Source organism: Oncorhynchus mykiss, chromosome 1 (assembly GCF_057628025.1).
Source record: "Oncorhynchus mykiss isolate SJ-2025 chromosome 1, ASM5762802v1, whole genome shotgun sequence".
In the NCBI taxonomy this organism is placed as follows: Eukaryota; Metazoa; Chordata; class Actinopteri; order Salmoniformes; family Salmonidae; genus Oncorhynchus; species Oncorhynchus mykiss.
In genome coordinates, this window is record NC_143022.1 from 36,714,610 (window position 1) to 36,738,802 (window position 24,193).

General features: G+C 45.8%; 1 protein-coding gene across 1 annotated transcript in view; it reads left to right on the top strand.

Moving 5' to 3' along the window:
- LOC110521950 (SH3 and multiple ankyrin repeat domains protein 3) overlaps nucleotides 1–24,193 on the top strand; it is a 123,792-nt gene that overhangs the window by 66,625 nt on the left and 32,974 nt on the right. Inside the window, exon 10 of the mRNA XM_036976586.2 lies at nucleotides 7,136–7,249. Within this exon, the coding sequence (XP_036832481.2) occupies nucleotides 7,136–7,249 (114 nt within the window). The remainder of the gene's footprint in view (nucleotides 1–7,135; nucleotides 7,250–24,193) is intronic.

Below are 24,193 nucleotides of genomic sequence, written 5' to 3' on the forward strand. Positions count from 1 at the left end.
AGCCTAAAACCCCAAACAGCAAGCAATGCAGATGTAGAAACATGGTGGCTAGGAAAAACTCCCTAGAAAGGCAGGGACATAGGAAGAAACCTAGAGGGAACCAGGCTCTGAGGAGTGGCCAGTCCTCTTCTGGCTGTGCCGGGTGTAGATTATAACAGTACATGGCCAAGATGTTCAAACAATCATAGATGACCAGCAGGTCTATCACATTCAAGAATAAGACCAAGGTGCAGATAGTGTTGAAATAATAAAAGTTTATTATTCGAACAGGGGCAGGCAAAAGGGCAGGTCAAGGGCAGGCAGAGGTCAGTAATCCAGATAGGTGCGGCAAAGGTACAGGACGGCAGGCAGGCTCAGGGTCAGGACAGGCAGGAATGGTGTACACCGGGAAACAAGAAAACAGGAACTATAGCAAAGACAGGAGCAAGGGAAAAAACACTGGTAGGCTTGACGAACAAAATGAACTGGCAACAGACAAACAGAGAACACAGGTATAAATACACAGGGGATAATGGGGAAGATGGGTGACACCTGGAGGGGGGGTGGAGACAATCACAAAGACAGGTGAAACAGATCAGGGATTGACAGGGTCAAATAATAATAATCACAGTGGTTTTAGATGATGCAACAGGTCAGCACCTCAGGAGTAAATGTCAGTAGTCTTTTCATAGCCGATCCTTCAGAGTTAGACAAGCAGGTGCAGTAGAAAGAGAGAGTCGAAAACAAAACAGCATGTCCGGGAAAAGATACAGTAGCACGTCTGGTGAACAGGTCAGGGTTCCATAGCCGCAGGCAGAACAGTTGAAAATGGATCAGCAACATGACCAGGTGGACTGGGGACAGCAAGGAGTCATCTGGCAAGGTAATCCTGAGGCATGGTCCTAGGGCTCAGGTCCTCCGAGAGAAGAGAGAAAGTGAGAGAGACAGAGAGAGAGAATTAGAGGGAGCATACCTAAATTCACACAGTACACTGGATAAGACAGGAGAAATACTCCAGATATAACAGACTGAACCTATTCCCCCGACACATAAATACTGGAGGCTGAAAAAGGAGGGGTCGGGAGAACTGTATCTCAGTAAAATCTTTGAAATTCTTGCATGTTATATTTTGATTTTTGTTTAGCATATACTGTATTCTACTCATTGTTCATCCTGTATAACTATTGCTGTAAACATTTTCTATTCGTATATTATACAACGGGTGGGTCTAATCCTGAATGCTGATTGGTAAAAACTGCATTCCAGCCGGTGTCTATTCCACAAGTTATCACTGACTAAATCTATGCTGTTAAAATGCCTATTTACTCTGTTCCATCTGACTGCGCAATGTCTCATCAACCCAGCGAGGGAATTTATAGAGTTGATCTCCACCCACTATAAAAAAACATCTAGACATTATCTCACATTTCTTTTAGACTAACATTTCGTTTTCAACAGTGGATGTTTGTATAAACCTTGCTGTCTGTCTCTCCTACATTTGCAACATCGTTTCAATATTCAAATTCGATATCCAGCTTTCCCATAGTAATGAACGTGCGGGAGTCGGGATGAAACATACAGCTTTTCTCAGCCAGGAGAACACATGAATCAGCATTATTTGTATGGATTTATACAAAGAACGATCAATAGAAAACAGGTCAAACAAAAAGAAGTGCAGATAGTTTGCAGTCTTTCCAGCTTCAGTTTCAAATTATTATGCTAGCTATGTTGTTGCCCAGCTCCTCTGAACAACAGTGTCCTGACAAGAAACAATTATTTTCTATGCCAGGTGAAATTGCGCATCATTAGCTCGTTGTTAGCTCCACAGATGACTCAATCTCAATCGGACTCCACACTGCCCTTTCCCACCTGGACAAAAGGAACACCTATGTGAGAATGCTGTTCATTAACTACAGCTCAGCGTTCAACACCTTAGTGCCCACAAATCTTACCACTAAGCTAAGGACTCTGGGACTAAACACCTCCCTCTGCAACTGGATCCTGGACTACCTAACGGGCCGCCCCCAGGTGGTAAGGGTAGGCAACAACACATCTGTCATGCTGATCCTCAACACGGGGGCCCCTCACGGGTGCGAGCTTAGTCCCCTCCTGTACTACCTGTTCACCCACGACTGCGTGGCCTAGTGTGACTCCAACGCCATCACTAAGTTTGCTGACGACATAACGGTGGTAGGCATCATCACCGACAACCGACAGCCTATATGGAGGAAGTTAGAGGCCTGACAGTGTAGATTCAGGACAACAACCTCTCCCTCAACGTGATCAAGACAAAGTTGATGATCGTGGACTACAGGAAAAGGAGGGCCGAACAGGCCCCCATTCACATTGACGGGGCTGTAGTGGAGCAGGTCGAGAATTTCAAATTCCTTGAGAGCTTATTGGTGTCCACATCACCAATAAGCTCTAATGGTCTAAACACACCAAGAAAGTTGTGAGGGCATGACAATGGCTTTTCCCCCTCAGGAGACTGAAAAGATTTGGCATGGGTCCCCAGATCCTCAAAAAGTTCTACAGCTGCACCATCGAGAGTATCCTGACTGGTTGCAAAACTGCCTGGTATGGCAACTGCTCGGCATCCAACCTTAAGGTGCAAGAGGGTAGCGCGTACGGCCCAGTACATCACCAGGGCCAAGCTTCCTGCCACCCATGCCACCGTGCCACACGGCTAGTTGTACCGGAGCACCAAGTCTAGGTCCAAAAGGCTCCTTGACAGCTTATATCCCCAAGCCATAAGACTGCTGAACAATGAATCACATTTCCACGGGTACTATTTATGCCCCCCCCCCCACCCTTTTGTTTTTACATTGCTGCTACTGGCTGTTTATTATCTATGTATAGTTACTTTACCCCTACCTACATGTACAAATAACCTTGACTAACCTGTACATTGACTCAGTAACGTTCTTATCCCGTCTTGTCCCTTGCGGCTAACTTACAACCACGTAAAAGAGTGTAGCCAGAAAGTACTGGTACCCCCTGAATAAAGTCTCATTATTGTTATTTTTTATATTCTTCATTTGTTTTACTTTAGTTTATTTAGTAAGTATTTTCTTAACTCTATTTTCTTAACTGCATTGTTGGTTAAGGGCTTGTATGTAAGCACTTCACTGTAAGGTCTACCTACACATGTTGTTTTTGGCGCATGTGACAAATACAATTTGATTTAATTTGTTATGGATGTATCGAAATCAATATCACTAGAAAACAGCTTAAACAAATTCAAATGCAGCTAATTCCTTGCTTTCTGGCTGCACTCTTTGACATAACTGTAAGTTATTCGTAGTTGGCTAGTTAGCAAGCATGAGATAAGAACGTTGCCAACCAATATGGCAATGGAATATTTAGAACGAACGACTGGGTCGCGTCCATAGATAAAGAACGAAGACTGAATGACTGGGTCGCGTCTCTGGCAACCGAACCAATAGATCAAACAACCAGCCGGCTTGGGTAGCAACCCCAGATTTGTGTCGGTACTATATCTTGTGGAAGGATGAATCAGAATAAATTCATCAAAATAACGTTAATAAAAATGTAAACTATTATTTTAATATGTTGGTAACCCATTGTATAAAAGTGATAATGCCCTTGAAGCAGGTGTTTGGAGGATACATTGACTTAGTCTCCGGCCTAACAACACCTGTGCCAATATATCCTCCAAACACCAGCTTCTCAGGCATTATCACTTAACTGTCCATACTTTCTATACACACCATTATTTATATATACTCTAATATTGCTCGTTCTGATATTTATTCATTTTCATTTGGGGGATTTGTTTGTATAGGTTTGTACTGCTATGTATTGTTGGAGCTAGTCTGTTGGAGCTAGTCTGTTGGAGCTAGACTGTTGGAGCTAGACTGTTGGAGCTAGTCTGTTGGAGCTACTCTGTTGGAGCTACTCTGTTGGAGCTAGTCTGTTGGAGCTAGTCTGTTGGAGCTAGACTGTTGGAGCTAGACTGTTGGAGCTAGACTGCTAGAGCAAGTCTGTTGGAGCTAGACTGTTGGAGCTAGACTGTTGGAGCTAGACGGCTAGAGCTAGTCTGTTGGAGCTAGGCTGTTGGAGCTAGACTGTTGGAACTAATCTGTTGGAGCTAGACTGTTGGAGCTAGTCTGTTGGAGCTAGTCTGTTGGAGCTAGTCTGTTGGAGCTAGTCTGTTGGAGCTAGACTGTTGGAGCTAGACTGTTGGAGCTAGACGGCTAGAGCTAGTCTGTTGGAGCTAGTCTGTTGGAGCTAGACTGTTGGAACTAGTCTGTTGGAGCTAGACTGTTGGAGCTAGACTGTTGGAGCTAGTCTGTTGGAGCTTGACTGTTGGAGCTAGTCTGTTGGAGCTAGTCTGTTGGAGCTAGACACACAAGCATTTAGCTGCACCTGCGACAACATCTGCAAATATGTGTATGCAACCAATGAAATGTAATTTGATTTGAATAGTGGCACTGTAAGGGTGACGCTCCTAAAATCTTGTTTGTGTACGTGTGTGGGGACCAGGGTTATTTGAGCTTTTTATGAAGTGTATTTCATCAGCCTTCACTCTCAATTACCCTGTTCTCTGTGGCACTTTCCCGCTCTCCCTTTCATTTTTTTCTCTCTCTCGCTCTCTCTGCTTCAGTGTGATCGGTGACGGTCATCTTTGGTCACAGTCTGGTTGTGGTAGTGGCACTGTCAGGGGTCTTATTTCATGGTGTTCACACACACACACACACACACACACACACACACAGAGAGAGAAACACTACTCGCAGAGTAAAGACGAGGGAATGGTTTTACATGCTCACCAGTTCGAGTGGTGAGCCTGCCGCATGAAGCAAATTGTTGACTCGTGTTGTGACTGAGTGATGGAGAGCAGAACCAATCAGAAATACTTTTGGCATTTGTGTCCTGCCACTCTAATCTCTAGTTCAGCAAGTCATTCTGGGCAGAAGTTAGGGGTTGAAAATGAATGCATTCATGTGTTGGAACAGACAACATGTCTCCAAAGGATACTCATGGTTCATCCACATTGCTTGTAAAGGTTCACCTTTTTATCATTTCAATCCCCAATGTTTGACTCTGCCTTCTGACATTCATCAAGATGCACGTTCAACAATAGTGGACTAATAGTGGTCATGAATGAAATACAATGTTCATGTGATTTGGGATGTTAGTTTGAAGTGACTCAGAAGTAACGTTGAATTTGAACTGTAGTATGAATGTTGATGTGTGATATGAGTTTATGTCAGAGAGAGGATTAAAGTTATGCTCCAGAATTTTTATCATTTCAGCCAGTAGTTTTGAAAGTGATACTTGAGCAAAAACAGGTCCTCGTTTTTTGTGTACAGTGTCATGATGATACTTTCCGAATTTAATTTGCATACTATTTTACAAATTTGTACCCCTTTTTCGTGATATCAATTGGTAGTTACATTCTTGTTCCATCGCTGCAACTCCTGTACGGATACGGGAGAGGCGAAGGTTGAGAGCCATACTTCCCCCGAAACACGACCCTGCCAATCCGCACTGCTTCTTGACACACTGCTTACTTAACCCGGAAGCCAGATGCACCAATGCGTTGAACTGGCGACCGTGTCAGCGTGCATGCGCCCGGGCCCGCCACAGGAGTTGCTAAAACGCGATGGGACAAGGACATCCCGGACGGCCAAACCCTCCCCTAACCCGGACGACGCTGGGCAAATTGTGCACCGCCTCAAGGGTCTCCAGGTCGCGGCCGGCTGTGACATAGCCCGGGTATGAACCTGGGTCTGTAGTGATGCTGTGCCTTAGACCGCTGTGCCACTCGTGAGGCCCCAGACTGCATATTTAAGTGGTGATGCAATGCTCTGGGGTTATTGAGGAGCTTATCACCATGGTTCCTGTGGCTGTCTGCTAATTGGCAGGTTGATTTCCTGGTCCTTGATTACAGCCAGCTCGGGTGTATTCAGCTGAAGAAGGGAATTAGAGATGATGGGGTGTGTGTGTGTGTCAGTTCCCTGAAGGTCTACCATATTTCACTGTTGAGACATTTCTGAATAGAGTGAAGGCAAGTAATCGTTTAGTGCTATGTAATGGTTGTATGCCAAGCCAAAGGACAGGGATCGGCATAGAGGGAGTATGCCCAGGAGACTGACACAGTGAAGCAGGTTTAATCTGTGATCAGAGAGAGGGAACACAGCAGGTTTCCTCCAGGAGAGGGGGTCGATGCAGCTCCTCTATCCGATCAGAGTGAGCCCTGCCTTTGCCTGGGACTCTGGTTCTATGCTGGATTCTCCATGCTGAGGTAGCAGATGTGTACTGGCAGGCTAATGACGTGCTAGTGCAGTTTCCCAACGTATGGTCACCTGTCCTGAGATATAAGAAGTCAAGTGTCACTCACAAAGTGAGATTGGAGAATTCATCCTGGGTAGCACATACCGTCATTCCATCATGTTAACATTCCAACATTCTTCAAACCAGCCACATGCTGCAACTTGACTTTGCCGTAACCTAGCAACCATGGAAGGATGAGGGTTCAGTAGAACACAGCCAGAATTCTAGCTGGTGTTCGTTTATGTGTGTGTCGATATATGTGTATGTCCAGCTCCTTAGTCTTCTTGTTAGCCTGTGCGTAATGAATGTGTATGTTAACATGTGTGTGTTGAGGTAATGGATAAACTTAGTGGAAATGAGCGCTTGACTCAGTCCTGCAGCGAAGATTAATATCAACCATACATTCGTCTCTAATTACCACGGCAGGGCACACTCATGCACGCAATTACACACGTACACACACCACACACACGAAAACACACACTGAGACACACACACACACACACACCAAATGCCTGCCTTGACTAAGAACACACACAACTCACTGCCATGCAATTGAATGGCTATTTACTGAGTGATTGCCAGTGTGGGGTTTGCATCTGTTATTTTCAGGAAATAAAATGAAAAAGAGGTCTTCCAACCTCAATGGGACTTCCTGGTCAAAATAAAAATGTAATTGTCCACAGGATACAAGAACTGACTGTGATGAGGGACTTACAACTTGCTCCACCCAACGTTCTGTGACATCTACTTCCTTTTAGCCACAGTGGAGACTCATCTGTATCTGTTAACCTGCAATGAACTGTACATATGCTGTAGTTAACTTTCTCTGTCTCTGTCTCTCCCCCTGTGTCAGTGTTGAGTATAGGAGAAGGAGGCTTCTGGGAGGGCACGGTCAAGGGGAGAACAGGCTGGTTCCCTGCCGACTGTGTGGAGGAGGTTCAGATGAGACAGTACGACCCTCGGCTAGGTAATGACTGAAGAACACACACAGACAGCTCTGTAAAACACACTCTCTCACTCTTCACAGTGTATATTTACTTTGGCTCGCTAGCCCTGTCCACGGTGCTGAACAGGCTGGTGAAACTACGGGTGCTGTCCAAGGTGCTGATGCAGCCATGTATGTACAGTATTATGTGTGCTGATCTCTAATGTGTATACTGACACGCACACCCCCACACACATGCACACACACCAAAAACACACCTGAAGATGCTCATAATCACATGATGAATGAACCATCAGTCTCACTTAGCCAGGTAGCCTATCGGTTAGAGCATTGGGCCAAATACCTGAGCTGACAAGGTGAAAACATCTGTTGAACCGCCTTTGGGCAAGGCACTTAACCCTGTTTTGCTCCTGGGGCGCCATACTACTATGGCTGACCCTGTAAAACAACACATTTTACTGCACCTATCGGTGTATGTGGCAATAAACAAGGACAACAGAGCCCATGAAAAATAAATCATGCTGCATTAATTAATGTACTATCTATCTCTGCATGTTTAGATTGGTTTATGGGTAAACAGGTGGTGTGTTTATTGAACCATAAAGGTTCATGAACCTTCTCCATCACAGAGTGTGTGTTAAACAGGCTTTCTGAATCACACCGTAAGTCCCATTAGGAACCCACTGATGCAGCTCCTACCTACTGTATAGAGCAGTGGGATGGGGAGAGGTGTTCTGGAAAGGAGTCTGAGGATGTGGCTAGGGAGGGTTTTGTGGAAATGGGTGGATGAGGAATGTCTCTTGTCTTTCCCCTCAATACCACTTGAGGAATTGTGTCCCCTGATGGGAGGGGTGAGGAGATATGGAGAGGAAGGAGGGGAGGGAGTGAAATAGTGATGGAGAAGAATGAGGGAGGATTCATTAAAAGACAGAGGAGAAGAGATGATGAAAAGGCAGCTCTCTGTCTCTGTTTTTTCTCCTCTCACTCCTGTGTTTCCTTATTCCCTCTCCTCTCTTGCTGCACCCCCCTTCTCTTACTCTCTCTCTATTCTATTTGTCTCTTCCCCCTCCTCTCTTTATGTTTCCCTCCTCCCTCCATCCAGTTCTCCTTCTCATTCCTTCTCCTTCATGTCTTTCCACTGGGTATTGAAGTACAGAAGCGTTATACTGTATGTTTTTCTTAGATTGTTGAATATTAACTCGACAAATGATTTTGGTGCAATAAATAAATCCAGCTGAATAAATAATGCTGTGTAATTGTTGAAACTCAACAGTTGGTGATACACAGTTGTTTTGAAGGAGTTCTATGTATCCCAGATTTTTCAATAGTAATGAAATAATAGGTAACATACTAGAGGACACACAAACTCAGAGACATAGACACAAGTACACACACACACACACTCAGACAAACACCTCCACACACACATACCCTTGTCTACCTGAAGGTAAGCATTGAGACTTCACTGACAGTCACGGCAGTATATCTCAGCTCAGTGAAGCAGGAAAGACAGCCCCTGTCTACAATGATCTAACCCAAACAACACTGCTTTGTGTGTGTGTGTGTGTGTGTGTATGTGCGTGTGCGTGGTTGTATTGAAGTTGTTTATTGACTCTCCTACAAATCAGTGTGTTTGAGAAAACTGACTGTGTTGCAGGCTCCCCTATCTACACGCTCTCAGATTCCCACTGCAGAATTAGACGTTTTTCCACTTTTCTCCAAACGTCAAATTTCGAAGTTGCTCCAAACGGCAAATTTAGAAGTTGCAAAAGCGTGTGTCTATAACTGGGATATAACTGAACACGTGATCCTCTAAGACGGAGCTCGCGGATTATGCGCATCCGCCACACCCATCCACAACACCCATCCGCCACACCCATCCGCCACACCCATCCGCCACACCCATCCGCCAGACCCATCCGCCACACTCATCCGCCACACTCATCCGCCACACCCATCCGCCACACCCATCCGCCACACCCATCCGCCACACCCATTCGCCACACCCCATCCACAACACCCTAGCAAAACCCAAGCCAGCTTGATGGTAATAGTGCTCAGCGTTGCCCCTAGTGGCGACATCCTTTAGTTAGGCACACAGCTCCTGCATGAGCTCCAGACGTTTTAGCCATGTTAGGCTCCCAGAAACAAATCTACGGTTAAGTTAATGCATTCATTCCGACTGGGTTAAAAAAAGAGCTACGGTTTGGGATATAGAAAAAACTCTAGGCTTAACTTCAGGCAATAATTCCAATTGGTTAACAATTTAGACATGAATTACAATTGGTTAAATTGAGGATTAAGGTTTGGGACAGGGTTAAAACAGAAAAACAAGTTTAGTTATTAATTAAGACTGGCCTTGATAACTCATTGTTAATGGATGGCGCAGTAGTCTAAGCAGCAAGCTACTGCTCCATGAACTGCGGGTTCAATCGAAGCTCCGGGCTTATTATGAGTTTGAGAAAAATAGCCCTAGTGGACTGTTTTGATGGCAACATCACATTTCTACTTGAATCTGGAGTGATCTCTCTGCTCCTATACATCAACCCTGTGTCGTGACTCACTGTGCTCTCCCCCTCTCCCTCTTACCCTCTCCCTCTCCGTGTCTCTTTCTCTCTACCCCTCCCATTTGATTTGGCGGTAAGGTTCTGGTCCGTGTCAGAGAGAGAGAGAGAGAGAGAGAGAGAGAGAGAGAGAGATGGATATGGGTAGAGTTAAGGTCAGGGTCAGGCCATCAGTGAATCTCAGTTATTTATTGTGACTATCTCTGTCTGTCTCTTTCTGTCTCTCTCTCTCTCTCACTCAATCACTCACGCACACACACACACACACACACACACACACACACACACATACGCCAAGGAGACAACAATGGAGATGACACTTTATAAGTCACTGCAGGTAGGAGAGAAAGAGGGAGAGTACAGAGGGGGATTCAGGACAGAGGGATTTAGGACAGAGGGATTCAGGACAGAGGGATGAAGGGAAGGAAAATATAAGGAGGGAGGGAGAGACTGATAAAGAGAGAGAGAGAGAGAAAGAAAAAGATATTGATTGATTCAATTCATTAACACAACATTGAGTGATGAGTGGTGAAATGCTGCTGTCTGTGAGTGTATTGGTGTTTACATTTGTTTGCTTTTGCATTTGGGGGTGCGCATGCCATGCACATGCGTGACTGTGGATGCTATGGTGATATCACAGTTCTTTAAACTAAGGGAATTTTCACATATGAAATTCGGTACCCTGGTTCGGTTTCCTGGAGCCTTTGTGAGAATTCTGCAGAATATGTTTTGCTTTCACAAGACCTGAAAATGACCATTTCAGGGTGTGATTAGCAAGATGCACATTCCATATGACGTTAGCGAGCTTGTTTCCATTTGGAAAAAAGTTCCAAGCGACTCGCGCTGCCGCGTCACTGTACCTGGTACTCTGGTCCTGGATCTTGGAAACGCTACTCACGCAGGTCCAGGATTAGTATCAGCCAGGATTCGTTTGAATTTCACACGTGCTTTATAGCGCGGATCAGGGCACCAAACGTTCCAGGATCCAGGGGGATATGTAAAAGCACCCTAAGTTGTGTTACTGGTAGTTTTAGCTACTATGTAACATTAGCAGCAAGGCTTGAGGTCTCTTAATGGTTTTGTATGTATTCACTCTCATCTCTTTCCCCCTCCCTCCCCTTCCCTCCCAACTTCCCTCCCTCCCCTCCCACCCTCCCTCCCCAGTGCTGAGTAGTTGAATGACTCACCAGTCTGATAAAGACTGCTCTATTTTTAGCCTTCCCATTAAAAAGTTTGGGAGTCTCTTCTTCATCCGCACCCTCTCTATCTATCCCTCCTTTTCTCCCTCTCTTTCTCACACCCTCTCTACTCTCCTGGAATGCTAATCACAGGACCTCTGCAGCAGGAGTGAAAAGGAAGTCACGGCTGAAAGAGAAAGGGAAAGAGAGAAAAGAGGAGAGAGCAGGCAGAAGAAAGACAGGGGGAGCTGTGGTCATTGAGAGAAGTGAGGGGCAGATAGAGGCACAAGGTATCTTCCCTCAGATTTGTTTTGGAGTTTTGGCAGACACACATACACAGATGTAACTAGCTCAGGCTGCATTTGATCCCAGAGCTCTGAGATGAGGCAGTAATACATGTTAATCAGTCCAGGTTAGCACGCCTCTAACAGAGATGACCTACCTGTTGGGAGGAAATGATGACATGATGAGAGACGGTGCAAAGAGAGGGACAAGAAGAAGAAGTGAGATACAGACAGTGTCTCATGGAGGCAATATGCTAATTCTATATGCACGCACGCACACACGCACACACACACGCTCACTTTCTCTCTCTCTCTGTAACAGTGTTACCTGAAAGCCAGCAGCGTCAGCAGCGATATTAGCATAGGCAACTAATCAATTTTATTAGAGAGAGAGAGGAGAGAGAAGAGGAAGAGAGGAGAGAGGAGGAGAAGGGAGGGACCACAAGCAGGAGGACATGTCTTTAGCATTACTGTTTTAGCTGAGTCAGTATTATTGAATTCAGTTGAGGTCACCCCCCCTTTAGCCTTCAGACACCTGAAGGGATTGGCTTGTTTCCTATATGGGTGTGTGCCCGTGTGTGAGCACGTACATAGGCGTGTGTGTCAGAGTGATGGCCACTGTCTCCATTCCATCAGAAATTCGTCAAGTGTGCAGAGCCAAGACATACAGTATCTACACACATACTGTGTGAGAGAGAGAGCGAGAGAGAGAGAGAGAGAGAGAGAGAGAGAGAGAGAGCTTTGATTCATTGTCCATATAGTCTATCAGGCCACACTGTGGAGCAAAAACAAATCACTTGACAAGGAGCACATAGGGTGACACACACACACATCAGCACACACATCAACACACTGTTTGTCTTTCCTTACTTAAACAATCTCATTTCATGAAAAACTCACTTCCCCCCCTTAAAAAATTCAAAAACAAAAATATATCCTGTACTGCATACATTTACCATACTCACCAACCCTAAAGGCGCGCAGAGACCATCCCATTAAACAATAGTAAAGAGTCTGTTATCCCCCCACCTTTGACCCTGTTCCTCCTTGTTAGCCAAATAGCCAACTTTGCCTGAGCAAACAGAAAGTTCAACAAAACACATTTGGCTTTCTCCTTGCTCGAATACCTGTATCCATTATGAACATCCCAACAATAAAAACCACCCCCAACCTCTCACACAGACATTCCAACAGAGACATTAAAGGCATTAACCTGGTGCACACAGAAAACATATGAATCAGTTTCTTTCATTTTACAGAAAAGACACCCCTGCCTGATTCCCGGTTCAACCCGTGCCAACCAGCTGTTAGTGGCCAGGGCTCCATGTAGAACCCTCCACTGGAGGTCCCCTGACCTCTTTGGTGCTGGGGGTTTGTAGAGCCCCCTCCATCTAAAACACACCATACCCTCCTCCCCACATCCCCTGCCACTGATGTGCCGCAGGGTAGCCTAGTGGTTAGAGCGTTGGACTAGCAACCGGAAGGTTGCGAGTTCAAACCCCCGAGCTGACAAGGTACAAATCTGTCGTTCTGCCCCTGAACAGGCAGTTAACCCACTGTTCCCAGGCCGTCATTGAAAATAAGAATTGTTCTTAACTGACTTGCCTAGTTAAATAAAGGTAAAATAATTTTTTTTTTTTTAAATGTTAGGCTCCTAATGTTCCTCACCTTAACGCTGAGGTTGTAGAGGACTTTACCTCCCACCGCCCCATACTCCCCCAGGCTCCTAATGTTCCTCACCTTAACGCTGAGGTTGTAGAGGGCTTTACCTCCCCCCCCCCCCATACTCCCCCAGGCTCCTAATGTTCCTCACCTTAACGCTGAGGTTGTAGAGGGCTTTACCTCCCACCTCCCCCATACTCCCCCAGGCTCCTAATGTTCCTCACCTTAACGCTGAGGTTGTAGAGGGCTTTACCTCCCACCGCCCCATACTCCCCCAGGCTCCTAATGTTCCTCACCTTAACGCTGAGGTTGTAGAGGGCTTTACCTCCCCCCCCCCCCCATACTCCCCCAGGCTCCTAATGTTCCTCACCTTAACGCTGAGGTTGTAGAGGGCTTTACCTCCCACCTCCCCCATACTCCCCCAGGCTCCTAATGTTCCTCACCTTAACGCTGAGGTTGTAGAGGGCTTTACCTCCCCCCCCCCCCATACTCCCCCAGGCTCCTAATGTTCCTCACCTTAACACTGAGGTTGTAGAGGGCTTTACCTCCCACCCCCCCCCATACTCCCCCAGGCTCGGAGTGTTAAAATCTAACAAGTCCTCCATTCCCTCTTGCCAGTCTCCAGTCTCTGCCGTCACCTGCAGTGGCGGAAACATTGGTGGCCCCTCTCCCTTTGGCCACTCAAACATCCCCTTTACCGGCTCAGACAGTGCCTCCTGGACCTCCTCCAGGAATCTCTCCAGCAGCCTAAGAGATGTTATTCCTGTTTGTTGTGCCAAGACTTCCGGGGTTTTCCACCCCTCCTCTCCCAGCAGTCCCAGGTCACCCAGCCTTTGTAAACCCCCTGCCATCAGTTGCCTCTGCAGGGTGGCCGACTGAACCGATCTCAAAGGGGTGGCTGGGTTGTGGAAGATAGGCTCCTCCCACAGCCCAGGCTCCACACCTCCTTCTCGCATGGGCCTTAGCAGCTGCCAGGCCCTCAGCAATGCAGAGTAAAAATCTGAGAGACCTGCTGTACTCAGCCTCTCCAGCTTCATGAGGAACAGCTGCCGGTCCAACCCTAATCCGCCAGCAGCGGATTAGACCCAGCCTCAGCTACCTCACCATCTCTAGCCTGACTAGACCCAGCCTCCGCTACCCCACCATCTCTAGCCTGACTAGACCCAGCCTCTGCTACACCACCATCCATAGCCTGACTATACCCAGCCTCCGCTACACCACCATCTCTAGCCTGACTAGACCAAACCTCAGCTAGCCCACCATCTCTAGCCTGACTAGACCCAGCCACCCCACCATCTCTAGACTGACTAGACACAGTCTCAGCTAGCCCACCATCTCTAGCCTGACTAGACCCAGCCTCAGCTAACCCACCATCTCTAGCCTGACTAGACCCAGTCTCAGCTACCCCACCATCTCTAGCCTGACTAGACCCAGTCTCCGCTACACCACCATCCATAGCCTGACTAGACCCAGTCTCAGCTACCCCACCATCTCTAGCCTGACTAGACCCAGCCTCAGCTAGCCCACCATCTCTAGCATGACTAGGCCCAGCCTAATCTACATCACCTTCCCTGGCATGACTAGGCCCAGCTTCTGCTGTCTACATCTCCTTACCCCCTGCACTTTGACCTTGATTTCCCCCACTGGCGCTTGTACCCTCACTTTGTCTACGGGCTTTATGTGGGCGCGCAAAGCTCTTATGCCCCAAATCCCCACACTCAAAACACCGTAGACTATCTGTGCTGGCAAACCCTGCATAGAGCCCCTCCCCATGCCTCACTTTAAAATGCACATTTAGCTGTTGCTCATTATTGTTCAGAAACATAAACACTTGCCTCCGGAACGAAACAACGTGCTTAACGGCATCTGCCTGAAAGCCTGCTGACAGTACACGAAAACCAAAATGACTCAGCTCTTTCCTGATTTGGTCATCCGTAATAAACGGAGTCAAATTTGCAACTACCACTCTTGTCGAAGGGGTAGAGAGAGATGAAATTGACACCAACACATCCCTTACAAATATTCCGCTAGCAATTAGCCTACCAACCAATTTAGCCCTTTTCATGAACACAACCACAGCTTTGTTCATTCTAGCAGAATGTAGAAATTCAGCTCCTACCGGTTCACCGACCGCGAGCAGAACCTCCTCCACCTTAACTCCATTCTCAGGAACACACCTGAATCCACAGCGTCATCTCCGCGCTAGGCTGAGAAGCCATCGCACACACCCCACCTTCCAAACCCCAGGAAAGTTACTCTGCCCTCTTCCACCCTAACTTTGTAAAAACTGTGGATACTGCTAAAACAAATATTGCAGGGAGGGAGGGAGGGAGGGAGGGGGAGGGAGAGAGAGAGAGAGAGAGATTTGATTCAGTGTCCATATTCTCTCTATCAGGCCACACTGTGGAGCAAAGACAAATCACTTTTGACAAGGAGCACATTGGGTGACACACACACACATCCGCACACACATCAACACACTGGGTGACTAAACTGGATGACAAAAGCCAATTCCAATTCATACTGTCATGGTTCCACACACTACAGACGCCAAACACATGATGCCTGAATATGTGTGTGTTTGCGTGCACCAGGAAACCCACTGAGATTGCCTACATTGTGTTTGGCACATCTTCCAAGTTGACACACATGCGCACACACACACACAAACACACACAGGTTTGTCCTCTAACAGCAGAGCAGGTTAAGTGGCAGAGATAGGCCTCGCATGACTAATCATACTCTCCCCCCAGCCCCAGTACAACCCTTTGTATGTGTGTGTGTGTGTGTGTGCTTTACAGTGACTTAATGGCTATTGTGCTACTGATGATGTGGTAGATGTACATGTTGTACAGTAGTTGTTGTCTGAATCTGACTGAATTATTCAATGCCTCCTCAGAGAGAACCAAGGTATTTTTAGACACACACACAGTCACACACAGTCACACACACTCAGACTGAGAGACTTGAGGAGAGAGAAAGGGAGAGGTATATGTGAGGGAGCAATACAGAGAGGGAAATAACTGGCCACATGCCTAGAGAGCGAAGGAAAGAAGGACGGACAGCTTAAAGACAGGAGAGATGGACTCAGATACACACTGAGAAGATGAAGACAGGTATTCAAAAGGAATCCAAGTGGAATTGCTTCTGTATCATTTTCCTTGTCAGCATCCATGAAGCGCTTTTGGGACAACAGGAATGTGGATTTGAAGAAGTGACAGCTGGATGTGACCTGCCCTCCGGCAGCATCAGGGGGTGTGGTGATAGGAGGGAACAGTGGTGATAGGAATGCAGAAGTTAGTGATGGACGGTAGGGAGCAGTGTGGGTAGTAGAGTGTAGAGTCATAGTAGGAGCTGGCTCCCAGTAGGAGCTGGGGGATGGATTGTTGCCCTGTATTAGTGTCAGACCTGCCAGTTCTCTGCAGTAGAATAGATGGGATAGTAACCTTGGTCAAGGCGGAACAGCCCTACTCTATGTGTCATGGCCGTTACCAGGGTAAGTGGGATATGTACAGCTCTTAACCAGACCTGCGTCAAACATTTACATGTAATACTTTCAAATACCTCCGGAGTGCTTGAATTAGCTAGCTTGACCATACAGGGTGGGTGGGGTTTTCATTTTGGGGACTGCAAGATCTATAAAAGTAAACGACAGGCCTACTGTAAATAATAGGTTCAATGTTGCCCTATCTTCCTTTACCTATGGTAGTGGTAATGAACTGTGTTGGTTTTTAACTGATCTCTCCCAGTTGTGTTCTATTAACAAACCTTACTGTACTGGCAGTATCTTTGTCAGGCTGAGCCTCTGCATTGATCAAAGCACCTCATCACCCTGGCTGTTCAAATATAAAAAGGCTTGCTGGGTTTAGACTGACTGACCGACTGACTGAACTCTCTCTCTCTACTTTTCCTCAAATGCTCTCTCTCTCTCCCTCTCACTCGCTCTCTCTGTGAAATGACAGTCAGTCTTGGTGTAGAGTCAAATGATCTGACAACCTTGACTGGCTGAATACAGACTTATTTTTCACTCTGTTTTCAGCTGTGAAATAACTGTCATCTCACAGTGTTCAACCCTCCTCCGTTTCTCCCATAACTTCTATTGATCTTCTGCACTTTATTTTCCATTTCTTCATCTGTTATTTACACTGGACAAAAATATAAATTCAACATGTAAAGTGTTGGTCACATGTTTCATGAGCTGAAATAAAAGATCCCAGAAATGTTTCATATGCACAATAATCACAGGTGCACCTTGTCCTGGGGACAATAAAAGGCCACTCTAAAATGTGCAATTTTGTCACACAACACAATGCCACAGATGTCTCAAGAATGCTGATTGCAGGAATGTCCACCAGAGCTGTTGCCAGATAAATTAAAGTTAATTTCTCTACCATAAGCCGCCACAGTCGTTTTGGAGATTTTTTGTTAATTGTAATTTTTTTACTTGTTCTTCCCGTTCTCTCCCTTTCCCTCTCTTTGCATATCTCCCTCCTCTTATTCTCTCCTGAACTCCTGAACTTACTAACCACACTTTTCCAAGTTTTTACTTTTCACACAATAATTTGCAGTGACGGATAGAGAAACACCTGGGGTTCACATGGTCTATCTGTTGTCATAGTAACTGTAAAAACATTACCAGACACACAGCCAGATAGGCTAAAACTGTACATGTACGTACGTGTTTAAAATAATACAGATCCTGCTTTTTGTTCTTTCCTTTTGTACATTCTCTTTGTACTTTCTTTTGTCCCGTGTCCCTTCCCTTACCCCTCCCCTCTCTGACCGTCTCTAACTTTATCCTATTACAACCTAAATTATTCTGATTCTAAAGTTAATTCTAAAGACTAAAGGTACAGTGGGTTTCTATCTGTAAGGATAAGCGCACTCTCTTTTCTCCCTCTCTTTTTTCCCTCTCTTTTCTCCCTCTCTTTTTTCACGCTCTCCTCTGTAAGGAAATTGGCCAGTCTTAAGTGAGGCCACTGTGTCTAAAACACGTTAAAGACAAAAAGAAAGTGAGAAAATGAAGGATGATTGTATCATGTTCTCATTACAGTGTGTCTCTTTGGAGGCTATCTGTAGCAGATAGAGAAGAAACGAGAGGAGAGGTTTGGGTTCATACTGATCTATGACCCACGTATACATGACCATATCTATTCTGCTTAGAAATAGTGAGTGTATCAACCCCTTTGGTAAGGGATCCTACTGAGTGTACTATCCCCTTTGGTAAGGGATCCTACTGAGTGTACTATCCCAACTTCTTAGGGGACCTACAGTAGTGGGTAGGGGGTAGGAGTGTGATCTGGGCCTGGGGTAAGCGTTGGGTGGGTGTTGGCTATGTTCCTCAGAGTGTGTGTGTGTGTGTGTGTGTGTGTGTGTGTGTGTGTGTTTGTGTGTGTGCTACGTGAGGTCAGGTGTGTGCCAGAGGCGAGTGTGTTTAAGCAGGTGCCGTTTAGCTGGGCTTGTTGTGTGAACTGGAGGTCAGCAAGGTGATTCAGCCAGCTGGCCATGTTACTGGCTTACTGGAGAGTGAGGAAGCAGAACATATCTGGCTAACATAGAAACTGAGGATGTAAAGCGGTGTGGAGGGTGGTGTGTGTGAGGGGTACGTGTGTGTGTGTTAATGGAGGTGAAGCGGCTTGCGCCCTTCAAACAAGGACAGAACAGCTCTTGCATCCTGCCTAGAGAGAAGCAGGGCTACGTGGGCACACACACACACACACACACACATTCCACAGTACGTGTTATTTAGAATACAGTTCATGTTGAGGAGCACATTTGAATTTCCTGTCTTTTTCAGTTATTTGCTTAGCTTTCACAGAAAACTGAATTTTAATAATGTGTGTATGTATTATGCTGTCTGTTTCTGCTTGCCAGCCACAGATGCACAATCTTAAGTCTGAACAGAACCACCTTCCAACCAAATCCCTCTTAACGCCATCTGTTTTAGCGAATGCCAGGAGAACGCTACCTGCCCCAATGCATAGTGCAAACTGTAAAGTTTAGTGGAGGAACAATAATGGTCTGGGGCTGTTTTTCATAGTTCGGACTAGGCCCCTTAGTTCCAGTGAAGGGAAATATTAACGCTACAGCAGACCATGACATTCTAGACGATTCTGTGCATCCAAATTTGTGGCAACAGTTTGAGGAAGGCCCTTTCCTGTTCCAGCATGACAATGCCCATGTGCACAAAGCAAGGTCCATACAGAAATCGTTTCTCGAGATCTGTGTGGAAGAACTTCACTGGCTTCCACAAAGCCCTGAACTCAACCCCATCGAACACCTTTGGGATTCATTGAAACACTGACTGTGAGACAGCCCTAATTGCCAAATATCAGAGCCCGACCTCACTAATGCTCATGGCTGAATGGAAGCATGTTCCAACATCTAGTGGAAAGCCTTCGCAGAAGAGTGGAGGCTGTTATAGCAGCAAAGGGGGGACCTACTCCATATTAATGCCTATGATTTTGGAACGGGATTTTCGACAAGTAGGTGTGCACATACTTTTGATCATGTAGTGTGTGTGTGTGTGTATGTATATATATATATATATATATGTGTGTGTATATATATATATATATATATACATACATACATACATACATACATACATACATACATACATACATACATACATACATACATACATACATACATACATACATACATACATATACATATATATATATATATATATATATATATATATATATATATATATATATATATATATATATATATATATATATATATATATATATATATACATATCAGTACCAGTCAAGTTTGGACACCTACTCATTCAAGGGTTTTTCTATATTTTTACTATTTTCTGCATTGTTGAATAATAGTAAAGACATCAAAACTATGACATAACACATATGGAATCGTGTAGTAAACAAAAAAGTGTTAAACAAATCAAAATATGTTTTAGATTCTTCAAAGTAGCCACCCTTTGACTTGATGACAGCTTTGCACACGCTTAGCATTCTCTCAACCAGCTTCACCTGGAATGCTTTTCCAACAGTCTTCAAGGAGTTCCCACATATGCTGAGCACTTGTTGGTTGCTTTTCCTGCTATTCCTTCACTCTGCGGTCCAACTCATCTCAATTGGGTTGAGGTCGGGCGATTGTGGAGGCCAGGTCATCTGATGCAGCACTCCATCACTCTCCTTCTTGGTCAAATAGCCCTTACACAGCCTGGAGGTGTGTTGGGTCATTGTCCTGTTGAAAATCAAATGATAGTCCCACTAAGCGCAAACCAGATGGGATGTTGTATCGCTAAAGAATGCTATGGTAGCCATGGTGGTTAAGTGTACCTTGAATGCTAAGTAAATCACAGATAGTGTCACTAGCAAAACACCCCACACCATCACACCTCCTCCTCCATGCTTCACGGTGGGAACTACACATTCAGAGATCATCCGTTCACCTACTCTGCTTCTCACAAAGACACTGCGGTCAAATTTGGACTAATCAAACCAAAGGACAGATTCCCACTGGCCTAATGTCCATTGCTTGGGTTTCTTGGCTCAAGCAAGTGTCTTCTTATTGGTGTCCTTTAGTAGTGGTTTCCTTGCAGAAATTCGACCATGAAGGCCTGATTTACACAGTCTCCTCTGAACAGTTGATATTGAGATTTCTATTTTACTTGAATGCTGTGAAGCATTTATTTGGGCTGCAATTTCTGAGGCTGATAACTCTAATGAACTTATCCTCTGCAGCAGAGGTAACTCTGGGTTTTCCTTTCCTGTGGCGGTCCTCATGAGAGACAGTTTCATCATAGATCTTGATGGTTTTTGCAACTGCACTTGAAGAAACTTTTAAAGTTCTTGAAATGTTCCATATTGACTGACCTTCATGTCTTAAAGTCATGATGAACTGTCATTTCTCTTTGCTTATTTGAGCTGTTCTTGCCATAGTATGGACTTGGTCTTTTACCAAACAGGGCTATCTTCTGTATACCCCCCTACCTTGTCACAACACAACTGATTGGCTCAAATGCATTAAGAAGGAAAGAAATTCCACAAATTAACAAGGCACACCTGTTAATTGAAATGCATTCCAGGTGACTACCTCGTGACGCTGGTTGAGAGAATGCCAAGAGTGTGCAAAGCCGTCATCAAGGCAAAGGGTGGCTGTTTTGAAGAATCTCAAATATATGTTGATTGAATTATTATATATATAATAACTAAATATTTCCTTATTTTTAAAGAATCTCTGAGATAGGACAAACAAGCTTCCTTTAGAATTTTTTTGGGGGGACTATTTGTTGTTCCATGTAGTGAATGTTATTAAAATTCTTGAATTGTTAAACCCTTCGGCTTAGACAGGGCTTAGGCTCTTATGGGTTAAGGATCATATCACCTCCACCTTACCCAACAACATTGACACACTACAATTTGGATACCACCCCAATAGATCCATGGATTATCCACAATCACACTGCCCTATCCCATCAGAACAAGAGGAATACCTATATAAGAATGCTGTTCATCGACTACAGCTCAGCCTTCAACACCATAGTGTCCTCCAAGCTCATCACTAAGCGCGAGCCCTGGATCTGAACCCCTGCCTGGGTCCTGGACTTCCTGACCGGCCGACCCCAGGTGGTGAATGTAGGGAACACCTCTGCTACGCTGATCCTCAACACAGGGTCCCCACAAGGGTGCGTGCTCAGCCTCCTCATGTACTCTCTGTTCACCCATGACTGCGCTGCCACACATATCTCCAACTCAATCATCATGTTTGCTGACGACACAACAGTAGTAGGCCTGATTGCCAACAATAAGACAGCCTACAGGGAGGAGGTGAGAGTCCTGGCGGAATGGTGTCAGGAAAATAATCTCTCCCTCATCGTCAACAAAACTAAGGAGCAGATTGTGGACTTCTGGAGTCTGCAGAGACAGCATGCCCCCATCCACATCGACTAGGGCGCAGTGGAGAGGGTGAAAAACTTCAAGTTCAAAAGCGTGCATATCACTGACAACCTGAAATAGTCCATCCACACAGATGGTATGGTAAAGAAGACTCAGGAGGCTAAAGAAATCCAGCTTGGCCCCTAAACCCTCACAAACTTCTCTACTTTAATATTTATATTTTTGACTACTTTTACTCCACTACATTCCTAAAGAAAAGATGTGCTTTTTACTACCATACACCCAAAAGTACTAGTTACGAATGCTCAGGCAGGACAGCAATGTGGTCCAACTCACACACTTATAACGAGTTGTCCTCCCTTCTGCCTCTGATCTGGCAGAATCAATAAATACAACTGTTGCATTTGTAAATGATGTCTGAGTGTTGGAGTATGGCCCTGTCTGTCCTTAATGTAAGGACTTTGATGCATTTACTTTTACATGAGACTGTTTACTAAGATAGTATTTCACTGGGTGACTTTCACTTGAGTCATTTTCTATTAAGGTATCTTTACATTTACTCAAGTATGACGATTGAGTACTTTTTCCACCACTGCTGCCGTCCAGTACCCAGCCCTGTATAATAAGTTCTGACTTATCTTTGACCTTCTCCCCCACCCTCAACCACTACAACCTAACTTCTCCCGTTAACCCACATCACACTGTCACTGTATGACCGTAGGGCAGAGGGTGGAAGGGGGTGAAGAGAGAAGGAGGAAGACATACAGACAGTGTTCTAGTAGATGCCTGTCTCCCCTATCGACTGTCTGTCTGTTAGTATAGGCATCTCATCCTATCCCTGCTCAGCCTAGTCCTCTGCTTCTTAACTCCTCTTCCTGCCCTGTGGGTTACAGCCAATCCAGTTCCAGCAGCTTCTCTGGCTGACTGTCTGACTGTCTGAGTGGTTACGTTGCTAAACAGAGCGTTTTGGGGCTATGACTGGTTGGATATGAGAGCAGCGGGGCATGGGTTCTAGATCAGTGCCCGGTATTTGTTGTATTCCGTATTCTGATTATATACATGCGTGTGAGTTTTTGCCATGTGAAAGAGGGGAGAGGAGGGGAAAGGGGAAGTCTATGCATTTGTAATGAGAGTCAGGCCAGTGGGCATGTATCCATTAACTACTTATGGAGACGACAACACTATTAGAGAGAGAGTAGAGGAGAGGGATAGAGAGTAGAGGAGAGGGATAGAGAGTAGAGGAGAGGGATAGAGAGTAGAGGAGAGGGATAGAGAGTAGAGGAGATGGATAGAGAGTGGGAGTGGAGAGAGAGAGGGATAGAGAGTGGAGAGAGGTGGATAGAGAGTGGGAGTGGAGAGAGAGGAATAGAGAGTGGGAGTGGAGAGAGGTGGATAGAGAGTGGGAGTGGAGAGAGGTGGATAGAGAGTGGGAGTGGAGAGAGGTGGATAGAGAGTGGGAGTGGAGAGAGGTGGATTGGGAGTGGAGAGAGGTGGATAGAGAGTGGGAGTGGAGAGAGGTGGATAGAGAGTGGGAGTGGAGAGAGGTGGATAGAGAGTGGGAGTGGAGAGAGGTGGATAGAGAGTGGGAGTGGAGAGAGGTGGATAGAGAGTGGGAGTGGAGAGAGGTGGATAGAGTGGGAGTGGAGAGAGGTGGATAGAGAGTGGGAATGGAGAGAGAGGAATAGAGAGTGGGAATGGAGAGAGAGGAATGGAGAGTGGGAGTGGAGAGAGAGGAATAGAGAGTGGGAGTGGAGAGAGAGGAATGGAGAGTGGAAGTGGAGAGAGAGGAATAGAGAGTGGGAGTGGAGAGAGAGGAATAGAGAGTGGGAGTGGAGAGAGAGGAATAGAGAGTGGGAGTGGAGAGAGAGGAATAGAGAGTGGGAGTGGAGAGAGAGGAATAGAGAGTGGGAGTGGAGACAGAGGAATAGAGAGTGGGAGTGGAGACAGAGGAATAGAGAGTGGGAGTGGAGACAGAGGAATAGAGAGTGGGAGTGGAGACAGAGGAATAGAGAGTGGGAGTGTAGAGAGAGGAATAGAGGGTGGGAGTGGAGAGAGAGTGGGATTGGAGAGAGAGGAATAGAGAGTGGGAGTGGAGAGAGAGTGGGAGTGGAGAGAGAGGAATAGAGAGAGGGGGATAGAGAGGTGGAAAGATTGATGCAGAGTGAAGGCGAGAAGGTTTGAAAGGGGTATAGAGAATGATGGAGGGGCGTAGACTGGAATCAGGAAAAGAATGACAAGAGGGGTAATGGGGATATGAGTGGAGAAACGGTCAAGAGGGGGATAGAGAGAGATGGATAGAGTGATAGAGAAGAGTGGAGATGATGGAGCTTGGAGTGTGGAGACAGAGAGAGGTTTGTTTGCTATTTCTGTGATTTGGCGTTGAGAAACTTGTGGTGGAGAA